At 41.8% G+C, this 12,174-nt stretch overlaps 2 protein-coding genes across 3 annotated transcripts; one reads left to right on the forward strand and one right to left on the reverse strand.

Moving 5' to 3' along the window:
• The first annotated feature begins 555 nt into the window (after positions 1-555).
• LOC104415464 (probable serine/threonine-protein kinase WNK9) lies at positions 556-3,995 on the forward strand. Of its 2 annotated transcripts, XM_010026758.3 has the most exons (7): positions 556-870; positions 971-1,008; positions 1,215-1,442; positions 1,546-1,766; positions 1,938-2,095; positions 2,202-2,634; positions 2,731-3,995. In XM_010026758.3, the coding sequence occupies exons 1-7, from the start codon at positions 574-576 to the stop codon at positions 3,801-3,803; spliced, it is 2,448 nt and encodes an 815-aa protein (XP_010025060.2). In that variant the 5' UTR covers positions 556-573; the 3' UTR covers positions 3,804-3,995. The 2 variants fall into 2 exon arrangements, with proteins under 2 accessions (XP_010025060.2, XP_039156637.1); XM_039300703.1 differs by lacking the exons at positions 556-870; positions 971-1,008; positions 1,215-1,442 and having other exon boundaries at positions 1,620-1,762.
• A 3,055-nt stretch (positions 3,996-7,050) lies between these two features.
• On the reverse strand, positions 7,051-12,036 carry LOC104415465. Its single transcript, XM_010026759.3, has 6 exons — positions 11,179-12,036; positions 10,059-10,161; positions 9,447-9,502; positions 8,649-8,813; positions 7,516-7,629; positions 7,051-7,434 (listed from the first exon to the last, which is right to left on the reverse strand). Exons 1-6 carry the CDS (start codon positions 11,839-11,841, stop codon positions 7,342-7,344), a joined length of 1,194 nt encoding a protein of 397 aa, XP_010025061.3. The 5' UTR covers positions 11,842-12,036; the 3' UTR covers positions 7,051-7,341.
• Between the last annotated feature and the right edge of the window lie 138 nt (positions 12,037-12,174).

Below are 12,174 nucleotides of genomic sequence, written 5' to 3' on the forward strand. Positions count from 1 at the left end.
ATTTAGATTCGAGTATAGTATATCTTCGCCAAAACCTGTCTAAATGATCGACTACAAATTCCATGAGGTTGGTTTAGAAAGTTCAAGTTTCGGCTCTGGTCATAACCCTCGTCTGATGTGTGAAATTGAACCAATGTATCATTAGTCAAAACTAATCATATCTATTCGGAAAAAACAACACAAACGGTAGTCGTATGCCAAAAAAAGGAAAAAGCTGGAGTCCATGAGAATCACACCATGCATCAGTCTGTGTGAATTTTGTCTAGCCCTTCATTCACCTGGTGGTATTAAAACTCTAGTTCCGGTACAAAGTAGAAAATACACAACTTTTTTCGTTTTTTTTTCCATTGCTGGCGAAATCTTCTGCGAAGGAGAGTCGGAAGAGGCGTAATGTGCCGAGCAGACCGGAAAAAAGGAGAAAACGACCACCTGGAGTCGGTCAAGATGAGCCAAATCCATTTGTCATGTTCCCTTTCCTGTTCATGGCGTTGGCTTGGGACGGGTGTTGTTTGGCTTCTCCATGTCTTACTTCATAAATTAGACATTAATGAACTTGTGAAAAATGAAAAGTACATGCGCTCTCCAGCTCTCTCGCCTAAACTCTCTCAAATAGCTACACCCTCTCTCTGTCTCTCTCTCTCTGACCAAAAGTTGGTGGAGAGCAATAATTTGTGCATGATAAACGGCCTTTCCAGTGCACATCCTCGGCGAGTCAGGAAGATTAGGAAGGGAGCTTCAAGGACGGGCAGCTGCCAGCACAAAAAAGGAGACGCCTTGGACTTCGGAGGTTGGAGGATGAATGGTCTCTCGCAAACCGAACCAGACCCTTCTGAGTTTGTAGAAGTTGATCCCACCGGAAGATATGGCAGGGTACTCCCAATTCGCTCCCTCGCGCCTGTTGAATCCGAATCTGTGTTTTTAATCGTCTGGATTGGGAGATTGATTTGAGTTTCTTCTTGCTTTGTTGCAGTACAATGAGATCCTCGGTAAAGGAGCTTCAAAGACAGTGTATGTATTTTCAAACTTTCTGAATGACCCATTTCGTGTTTCCTTCATATTTTCAACCTTTTTGTTCGGAAACCGTCCATTTCATTTTGGGTTCTGGGAAATTTTGCTTTTTGAAGGTTCTTCTCTGAGCTCCCACAAATGGGTCATTGTTAGATTGAGGATTGGTTTGGGAAATTAGTGATTTTTCTCACCCTTTTCTGACGCAGTTATAGAGCATTCGACGAGTATAAAGGCATAGAGGTGGCTTGGAATCAGGTCAAGCTCTATGACTTCTTGCAGAGTCCTGAAGATCTCGAGAGGCTCTACTGTGAAATCCATCTCCTGAAGACGCTGAAGCACAAGAACATAATGAAGTTCTACACTTCTTGGGTTGACACTGCCAATAGGAACATCAACTTTGTTACTGAAATGTTCACTTCTGGGACCCTTAGGCAGTGAGTATCTCGTGGGATTCTGGTGATTTCTCTGGAAAGGCTTTTCCAGATCCCCAATTGATTTTTTTTTTTTTTGGTTTATTTTTTCCCAAACACAATACAGGTACAGGTTGAAGCATAGGAGAGTTAACATTAGGGCAGTGAAGCATTGGTGCAGACAGATCTTGAAGGGACTTCTCTATCTTCACAACCACGACCCACCGGTGATCCACAGGGATCTCAAATGTGACAACATTTTTGTCAATGGAAACCAAGGAGAAGTGAAGATTGGAGATCTTGGTTTAGCAGCGATTCTACGGAAATCTCATGCCGATCATTGTGTAGGTACATCCTAATATTCCATCTGCCGTGTACATATAGTCGATAGCTGCCACGAGTCAATTTATCAATAAGAAAGAGGGAATATCTGTTGTTCTGGAGTTTTCTTGGTCGACGATTATCTAGGTTTGTGGTTGAAGAAATTGTCAGTTCTTATGTTTGAGGTGAATATCTCAGGGACACCAGAATTTATGGCTCCAGAAATTTATGAAGAGGCTTACAATGAATTAGTGGACATATACTCATTTGGGATGTGCGTATTGGAAATGGTCACGTTTGAGTACCCATATAGTGAATGCACGCACCCTGCTCAGATCTACAAGAAAGTTATCTCCGTAAGAGATCGATCTTTCTCACTTAATTTCATCATCATGCCTTTTACTTTTGAGTGTTTTGTGGAAAAGTAGATTCAATAATGAATGTTAAATGTCTTTACTTTAGGGAAAAAAGCCAGATGCTTTGTATAAAGTGAAGGATCCAGAAGTGCGACAGTTTGTTGAGAAATGCTTAGCTACGGTATCTCTTAGACTTTCTGCTAGGGAGCTTTTGGATGACCCTTTTCTTCGAATCAATGAACGTGAATCAGATTTGAGATCACTGGATTACGGAAGAGAAGTTGATGAGATGGGTCCTATGTTGAGGGAACCATACCTGCCTTGCAGCGATGGATCGTACGGTAATGGATATTGTAATGGTTATGGTTATACACCTGCAAATCAATGGGGTTATCACCCAGCTGAGCTTGAATCCAGCGGAATGGAACTCTTCGAGTGCCATGACGATGATCATCCTGCAAATGTTGATATTAGCATAAAGGGCAAGAGAAAAGAAGACGGGAGCATATTTTTAAGACTCAGAATTGCAGACAAAGATGGTTAGACGCGTCAAACTGTTATTTTTTTTTTCAGCCTTTTTTCTTTTACGTTTTTCCGCTGACCAATTAAACATTATATTGCATTATTCTGGGCAGGTCCTATCCGGAACATATATTTCCCTTTTGACATCGAAATAGATACAGCATTAAGTGTAGCCACAGAAATGGTTGCTGAGTTGGATCTAAACGACCAAGACGTGACTAGGATTGCTGATATGATTGATGGGGAGATATCTTCTTTGGTTCCAGAGTGGAGGCCAGGGCCCGGAATAGAGGAAATGCCACAGTTTGCAAACCAAAATTTTTGTGAGAACTGTGCATCCAACCGCACCTCCACTGGCTCCTTCGTGGAATTTTTATCACATCACCCTGAGTTCACAAACACGCAGATGCAGTGTTGCAGGAACGGATGCACTTCAATGCATGGTAGGTTCGAGGAGATAACCTACCAAGCTGGCGGTCCGGAGCATCACACGAGAGAGGGTGCACCAAATGTGTGGAGCACATCAGAGGGCTCAGATTATCAGGATATCTGGGATCAGCGGGAAAGTCGTGAACTCAGTTCGGCAGGACCCTCTGAACCCAGTCACACTGATGAAGAGAGTGAGAGGTTGGATGTATCAATTTCAAAGGAAACTAGTTCAGAGATGAAATCAGAAGATAAGGTCCCATTTGGTGCTAGAGAATCTATTCTGAAAGGGATTGGTTCGTGCTCATTGTCAGCGTATCCATCTTTTTGCCGTGATCTATCAGATGATTATGAGAATGTGGTCCAGCGCGAATTAAGATGGCAGAAAGCAAAGTATCAGATGCAGTTGAGAGGACTCGAAGACCTACAACTCGGACAGACTTTGAAAGTTCCAGCTCACTCTAACCGGGAAGTGAAAACAAATAATGTGGTTTCCCCAACTCTGGTTCAACTTTTAAGTACACAGTTGCAGGATGGAGTTCAACTCCCTGCTTATAACGAGCATTCGACTTCAAATGGTCCTAACTGCAGGTATGATGTTAGCCCCAATTTGGAAACCCGAAGGGCCCAAAATTGTGAGGCGGATGATGACTCCTCAAGAGAAGTAAAAACGGCCACTGCTGAGAGTTGCTACACCATGTCACTGCTTCCACACACGCTCCATAGGACGACATCCCTCCCCGACGCCATTTATATATAGGTTCATAAGGCACTTCTCATTCTTGTACATGTCTAATACATCCCTAGAGAGGCTGCCATTGTCGGATCCACCATTTTCAGGCGTGTAATGATGTTAGAAAAACAATGACAATGTCTATTGAGTCACAATTCTTTATATTAGCCATTTGCTGAGTTTATTGCAATGTCTGGCCTGGTTATATCGGAGCTCTCATTCATTTCTTTCGCCCGCCTTAAAAGTTTGATTCATATTCTGTTGCCAGTGTAATGCTGCTGTTAACCTTGGGCGAAAATTAAGCAGCATGGTCAGGCAGCATAGTCGGTCTTATGCTTGGGTGTTTTTGGGTCGTTCTCTCAATGAACAAGGTAAGGGAATTACTACTAAAGTGTGCAGAACTATCAAAGAGTCTCCTTGTTCATTTCGCATGCACACAATGGTCATGTAATCATAACTACATGCCAGCATCACCCGTTATGTCCAATTTTATGGACCCATCTGGTATACCAAGCATTGCTGAGCTTTAAGATTATATGGTGTACCTTAATATCCCCAAAGCTGATCACGTAACTGTCCATGCCTGTCATGAGTTGGAGAGTTGAACATGGAGGAGGAACATTGGATCTGGCTGTGATGATGCGGCTGAATTATTTGCCTTTTTCCCATCTTTATGTGGGACCACAAGCCCTCGTGCCAATAATTTAGAGGTGGGCTTTTCTTCTTTTTGAACACAGAGAGAGAGAGAGAGAGAGAGAGAGAGAGAGAGAGCATGATAGGGAGGTCCACCAAATTAAAAGCATCAGATAACCATGCACCCAAAAAAATGAAAAATCTTAACCATCTGCTTGCACTCACATGGCAAAAGTTGATTTACGGGTGTTAGGCCGGTCCTCCCCCACATTGCAAGACTTGCATTCATCTTTAGGTTTTTGACCTTGAGGCGCGCACGCGTGTTGGAAACACACGTTTGCAAGTCACTGGCAGGACAAGTCGTGGAGTGCTGTCATCAATCAATACGAGACTAGGGAACTCCTCCTTTTGGGGTCAACAACTTTGAAAACTGAAGCTTTGGCGTTTGTCTTGGGGGATATGAGAAAGATGATTGAGTGCGGCCGTTCTTGATGCTTTTCTAACCGGTTTTTTTGACGTGGTCATGGCCTGGCGGGGGCGATTGCGCGTGGTCCGCGGAGAGGGATGAAGTTGGAGGCCAAGTTGCATGGGGGAAGAACCAGCACCCATAATAGAAAGTCAGAAAGGCATATTGAATTCAATTTTGGGTTAACTTGGTCTAATATTGTGGATTCTCTTGGGATCATTAGCTGGCTATCTTTATTTTTGGGGGTTATTGATAAAGTTCACAAGGCAAAACAAGAAAAGAAGAAGAAGAAGAAGAAGATGGACAAAAACTTCATGATGGCATGTACAATTTGAACTCTTGTGGAGAATTCAAAGAGTCACGTTGTAATGGTTTTTCCTAGAAAGAGTGGATTAGGAAGTTAATGATAATTGATAGATGAAGATAGACATAAAGCAAGAAGCATTATCAATGACAAAGTGGCAGGCAAGGTCAACTTGTAGGGTTGAACTGATTGAACAACAAGAAAATTGAAAGAGATTAGACATTGCCACCTTTTTTCTAAGTGCTGCTATGGGGTTGTTGATAGTGATATGAAGTTGATCTAAGTACGTAAAGAAAATGTCTAAAAAGAAATGGGCGTTTAAGATGCATTGCGTCAATTCAGTTATAATTTTTTTTTTCCAATTCAGTTATAATTTTTTTTTGTTAATTTAATTCTAAATTTTTTGTTTTTGTGCCAGTTCCGCCAACATTAATATGGACCTTTTAAAATAATATTCTAATATTTTTTAAATTTTTTATAATTTTTCTTTTTTTAGTTTTTGCCCTCCATTCAGACCAGGTGAGGCTATCGACTGGGCAGCCCCCACCAAATGCTGGTGAGGGTGTCCTAGCCCTTGCCTATGGTCGGCGGTGGGTGGAAGGGGAAAATCAAAGAAAAAAGAAAAAAATTTAAATATTATTAAAATAAATTCATTTCAATGTTAACAATGCTAGCCTCAACCAGCCAAAATTGGCCAAATTAACTAAACAAACACAAATACAAAAAGTTTACGATTGAATTTTCAAAAAATAAAAATTTATAATTGAATTGATACAATTACAATATATTTATTACTTTTTGACACTGGGTATGAAATATGACTCACATGTATAAAGATCAAGCTGCAGTCTATTCATATCACGGATATATTAATTTATAAATTGATTTTTCGAATACGCCTAACATTACCTTCGGATGTTCTCATTAAAACACGATAACAGTCCGAAGGACGAGATGAAAGAATTCCTCAGCGGGTCAAAAGTTGGTATATCGCGTCCTTCTTTTCAAGAAGTTGATGGTAATGGTCGGCACACCGGATTTACTCCGCGGAGGGTAGGGAAGTGATCTGATATGACTCATGACCTATGGTGGATCCTAGAGATCTGTCCATTTCAAACCATCTGAATTAAGACTGGTTTAAAAACTTCCAGAAGAAAGGAAGGGGGAAATATTAGGTTGGTTCCACAGTTCTTGTTTAGCAGTACATTTGGAGGACCTGGTACCATCAAGAAATAAAGAAGAACAGGGCAAAGCAGACCGTTTCTTGCAGGCCTCGGAGTTGCAACTTTGTTCCGGCATCGAACTTGTTTAACGTTAGAAATAGACCAAACAAAGAGCTTCGTGTACTCTCGACAGGTCAAAGTGGAAGCTTTTGGCTCTACCTGATTTGGGCAAAGGGCACTCCAATCGCTGGGAAAAACATGCAGAACAAATCCGCACGGCTTCTGGGGACTCGAAACACCGCATTTATTGTGATAAGTAGGAAAGGAAACGATGGGACTTTGGAGCCATCAGTTTATGGCTTAGTGAGGTCTACTCCAACATTCCCGAAATGTAAGTGAGGTGGTGGAAAAGCCAGATGTGCAATCCACCGACACTGCTCACAACCATAACAAGTACGAAACCTTCAACAAAGGCTTAAAGCATGGAGACATTGCTTGGGGAAGTACACAACATGCACGAGAATGGTAGGGAAAGTTAGGCATGGGTCTCTATTCCTTGCAAATGACAAGTACTTGATGTTCCCCACCACGTAATTTCCCTATTCTTGATGATATTAGGCTGTTTCCACTAAAAAGAACAGGACCAAAATTCTTTTCTAGGGTCCTTTTCTTTCAAAGTCCTACTCTGACGCAGACATGCCAAAATAGTTTTGATTAACTACTTCAGGAAATCCCATTCATCTGGCAAGAAAATCAAGATACAAAAACTTCATTCTGTATCTCATAAGCTCAAGCCTTGGAAGATACAACTCACAGGCATTAAAGTCATGGAGCTGGTAGGGAGAAAATAAAAGCCTGTACCTTGGCAGCTCGATTACAAAAATTTAATGGTATTAACCTATTCATTTTGTATACTATACAGGACCTATTCTATACAAAACACTCCAAGCATACAACTTTGACTGGGATCATACCTCTGAAAAAGCCTCATCATATATCTTATAAAGGCCTCAGTAATGGGTAATCTTCGAGAAGCTCCCTCTCTGACAGTGTGTCATTTTCATTTTGAGGGGTCCACAACACCTCAACTGCCTGCATGACCAACAAAGAGATGTCAGAAGCGAATGAAGAGATCCTCAGGGTAAATATTCATAGAAATTTCTACGTTCTTACTAGTATTTTGCTAGAGGGAATGGACCCAAGTTTCTGCAAGGCTTCTTTCAGATCTCCACCACCATTAATGGAAGGCAATTTATGGACTCCTTCAGCAGCCACTAGAATGGTTATCTGACAAGAAAGAAAATTGTAAGCGACAAAAGAGGGCTGAAAGATAATGGTAACGTAAGAGCCAAGTAAATACAACTCTTTAATTAATCCATGCATCTAGCTCTTAAATCTAATTTTTAAAATTCTCAACCTCATGCAAAAAGCTCTATAGGACAAACTGCAGGTAACAGCAGTTTTTAATATAGGAAGGCAATAAAACTAGAAACTACAATTTCTTTACTTACCACAAAAAAAAAAAAAAAAAAAAAAAAAAACTAGAAACTACAAGCCTTGTGATGCTTGATCATTCAAAGTTCTAAACTAAAAGGTAGATTCACCGAAGCTCATACAGGTTTAACATCTTCCCATAGTTCCTGACTAAAAGATTGATTCAGTGAAGCATATACAGATTTAACATCTTAGGCTCCGTTGAGGTGATGAAAATGTGTAAGTGGGATTCAACTAATCTCATTTAAGTGACTACCACAAGCTTTTGCAATGAAACTTCGACCGGACAAAAAACCATCACCGGCTTTGGATGGCTTTAAGCTTCCATAACAAAATAATAAATAAATAAATAAATAAATAAAATAAGCCATGCTCATAATTTGGTTTTCAGAGCCAAGGTAAAGCAAAGTCCAATAACATAATAACATTCAATGAATATCAGGGATGTAGACTCTGGAAATGGCAGCAAAATGGCCATCCATTATTTTTTGACGAGCTCCCCAAAATCAATATCACCACAAGTCCGGAAAATCCCCTAAGATCTCAATAATCAATCTTATAAATCTTACAGACTTGTGATAGAATCTGTCACATAAGGACTGTAAAAGCATATAAACTGAAAAATCTGATAGCAGACCTATATAGTTCTAAGGCTTAAAGATTTCTTGATTACATCAACTCAGCTAATAAGAAGGTGAAGTTATAGGTCAAATAATACAGCAAGGAAATGAAAACTGCTAGGATCATGACATACACAAAAGATCAGTTGGATAATGCAAGGTTTTTATCAAAACACCAATTCAGGAACTTACCACTATGTACTCATTACTAAATCCACTAGATCTCTGGCTGGTGGTACTTTGTTTTCTTATGTTGTTCACATTAACAAGTGTCTCTTCATCAAATTTCCCTCGCTCTTCAATTGACAGCTGATTGAAACGCTTCTCCCCATCCTCCATGCTCCGCTTCACATCCACCTAAATAAAGACCCAATCGCAGAAAAAATTTAGTGTAAAGACATCAAATCATTACATTGAAAGGAAATCAATAAAAGAAAAAACTCAGACAGGAAATTGGAATCACAGTTGCTACAAGCTAGATGCCCAAGTAGAATAGACCCAGTATAAGAAGCCTATCAAAAAATTATTTTCTAATATCTCATATAGCAAATTAGGATAAGCAAGACTTCAATTGTGTGTCAAGCTGGGATTATCATGTAGATGTTTTTGCTTATGGTACAGGGTTTATAGTACACTTATCATCCCTAGTTCTTTCTTTTCAAGAGGAAATTCAACTAAGGTAGCACTATTGGTTCTGGTGCATTAAGCATCACAACTGCACAATCCTATCATAAAGAACAGGCCTTCTTCCAACAAGAGAGTGCATACAAACTAGAACCTTAAGCTTATCCTAGCTGGGGAAACACAAGTGTGATAGCGGATGGATTGATTACTGACTCGGTATAAATATTTATCGCATTTGATGATGCCTCCAAATATGATTATAATCACAATTACTATTTTCCATGTGTTACAAGACTTCCCATTCTCAATAGAAATTCACTAAAACTTCTAGGTCAGTGAAAGTTGAAGATCATGGATTTAACTTACGGATGAATAACCGGAGATGCAGTAATCAGGATGACGGAGTAAAGCAAGTGTCGTCTCTGCACGAAGATTTGCCAATAAGTACAATTCAATAATATTTAATAATCAAAGTGCATAGACATGAGTGCTCAATCTTTCCAATTCAAAATCATTGGTCAAAGAGAGGGGAAAAAACAAAAAGAATAGCGCTTTGTATAAGATGCTTGATCCCATCATAGCCCAGATGTGGACACACTTATGTGAATGTCTAAATGGAAAATAAAAGTTCTGTCAATCTCCCTAATGCTGACGGGATGACATAAAAGATTCTCCACATCATTTCAAGATAAGCATGAAAGACTATTGAGAGACACGTTAATCCCTACATTTCATTCCCTTCCTCCATTTGATTGTTTGGTCAAACACTTTAGCAATATGGCCATATTCCTTCCCTTCCTCATTTGTTCCACATTGACATGTAAGGAAACAAACAACTTAACTACCAAACAACTTTCATGGAGATATTAGGAAAAAGAACTTCAAAAAATTTACCATTTCAGAGTTCATTTGAAACTAGCAGACGTTAGGAAAGGCATCACTTATGAAAAAGGCAGAGAGGAAGAATAGGAAATTTACCAGTCAGGACGTAGCTAAGACCCTGAGATGAGGATGTATCTGCAACATCCGCTATCTTATTAAGATCTCTTTGAAGTGACCTTCCCATGCCCAACAATCCCACCTGAACGAAATGATCTAGGGAAACTCAAAAGCTAAAAAGGACTATATAACTCCATATTTACAAATATTCATAGTGCCTTAAGAAGCTAGTAGATGGTGGACTACCAATATTGTGCAACCAAAGTACAACACCTCAACTTTTTGCCCACTTCACTCGTATGAAAGAAAAAAGAAATACATCTTCCACACAAGTTGCACAGATCATTCCAATTTAGCCTCAACAACAAGGCATATGTCTTGAATTTGAAACCACCCAACTCATGGCAGATATTCCAAATTTAGTTCCAATTCCAGCATTTATAGCATCTAATTGCACTTCTATCGAGGAATCCAGGGACAATCCCAACTATTCCTCTGATTACTCGCACCTTGACTAACCAAAATTGCCAACTCATTTATCCAAATTCCTAGTAAGCACCTCCTAACAACACATGGTAATTCCAAGCTTAATCACTTTTATCCCCCAAGAACAGAAGGACCCTTGATTCACACAATCAAGAAGTCCACAGAAACATGATCAAAGTGCAGTTCTCAAAGAAAAGCTATTTATGCATGTGTATCATATCAGCAATAGAACCTAGACCCCCTTCACTTTGTGCATTTGCAGAATGGCCTCTTGCACTTCAATTTTCAGCAATTGTGATGCACAAACTATTCACATTCGCTTCAATGTCTATTCCATCCATCCTTTGCTAATCTTACCATGTCAACAATTCGGTTGCCATGTATGATGGTGCCATTGCAAATAAAAACCCAAACGAAGATGGACGGGTGGGATAAAGGAAAATATGAATAAAACAGACAGTAACTTTGAAGTCATTGCAAAGGCCACTATACAAGTACCCCGAAGGCGTTCGATCATTTCTCTCCTACATCAACAATGATGATTGATGACTAAATTCTGCCCCCATCTAAAGCAGATAAACTCCACCTAGTTAGCGGGACCAAATCAAACTCAGAGCCGCAGACGATTGCAAACCATGAAGCATTTCAACAAACACCAAACAACCACTCGTACCTGCAGCTTGAGCACAGTCGTTTTCTCCGTCGCGGTGAGCACGCCGCCCTCAGACCGATCCGAGAGAAAGCCCGAGACCAGAAGGAACGCGGCGAAGCCCATAAATATCAAGAAGAAGCTCGACCCCGCGCCCACTCCGACCCCGACCGCCGGCCCCACGTAGGCTCCACCAAACGGCGAGGGCGCGTAATACGGAGCCGAGTACGGAATGCTAGGGCTGGGCGCCCTCGTCGTATAGCTCCTCGAAGACGACGACGACGACGACGACGATCGCGACGACGAAAACGAACTCCCGCCCATCCTCCCGCCGGAGGCGGCCAATGCGGAGTTAGGATCGTAGGCGAGCAGCAGGCCGAGCAGGATCGCGGCGACGGCGGGCCTCTTGAGCGACTCCAGGGCCCGGGCGACCGCGCTCAGGACGACCTCGAGCGGGTTCCGCCGACGATCCTCCGCGCCCGAGCCGCTCGGGGCCGCGGCGGGCGGGTCCCCGCGCCGCGCGGAGCACCCGGCGACGCCACGGCGGCCGCGGACGGATTCGGGGCCGAAGCTCGGAGCGCGGGTGCCGAGGCGGACGCGGCGGGCGCCGGGGAGGCAAGGCGGCGACTTGCGGCCGGACCCGGGGAGCCTGGGCTGGAAGAGGAAGAGGGTCGCGGCGGTGGCCATGGAAGGAAGCCAATGCCGTTGGAGGAGGAGGAGGAGAGAGGATTTCTTGGGGGAGAGAGGAAGGAAAGGAGCGAACTTTAGGAGGGAGATATTATTTTCTTGGGTGACGGAAGGATGGAATGGGCTCGTGTAGAGAGAGAGAGAGAGAGACGGCTTGTGGTGGTGGTGGAGGCGGCGGAAGGAGCATGAATGAACCTCATCTCTCCATGGAGACCACGAGATTTTCAGTCATTTATTAATGTTATGCCCAGCTCAAAATGACCAGATAAGATAATAAAGTGGCACCAAAGGTCTATTGACCTTCACCTAACGTCTAATCTGATTTCTAAAATT

Source organism: Eucalyptus grandis, chromosome 8 (genome assembly GCF_016545825.1).
Source record: "Eucalyptus grandis isolate ANBG69807.140 chromosome 8, ASM1654582v1, whole genome shotgun sequence".
Classification (NCBI taxonomy): Eukaryota; Viridiplantae; Streptophyta; class Magnoliopsida; order Myrtales; family Myrtaceae; genus Eucalyptus; species Eucalyptus grandis.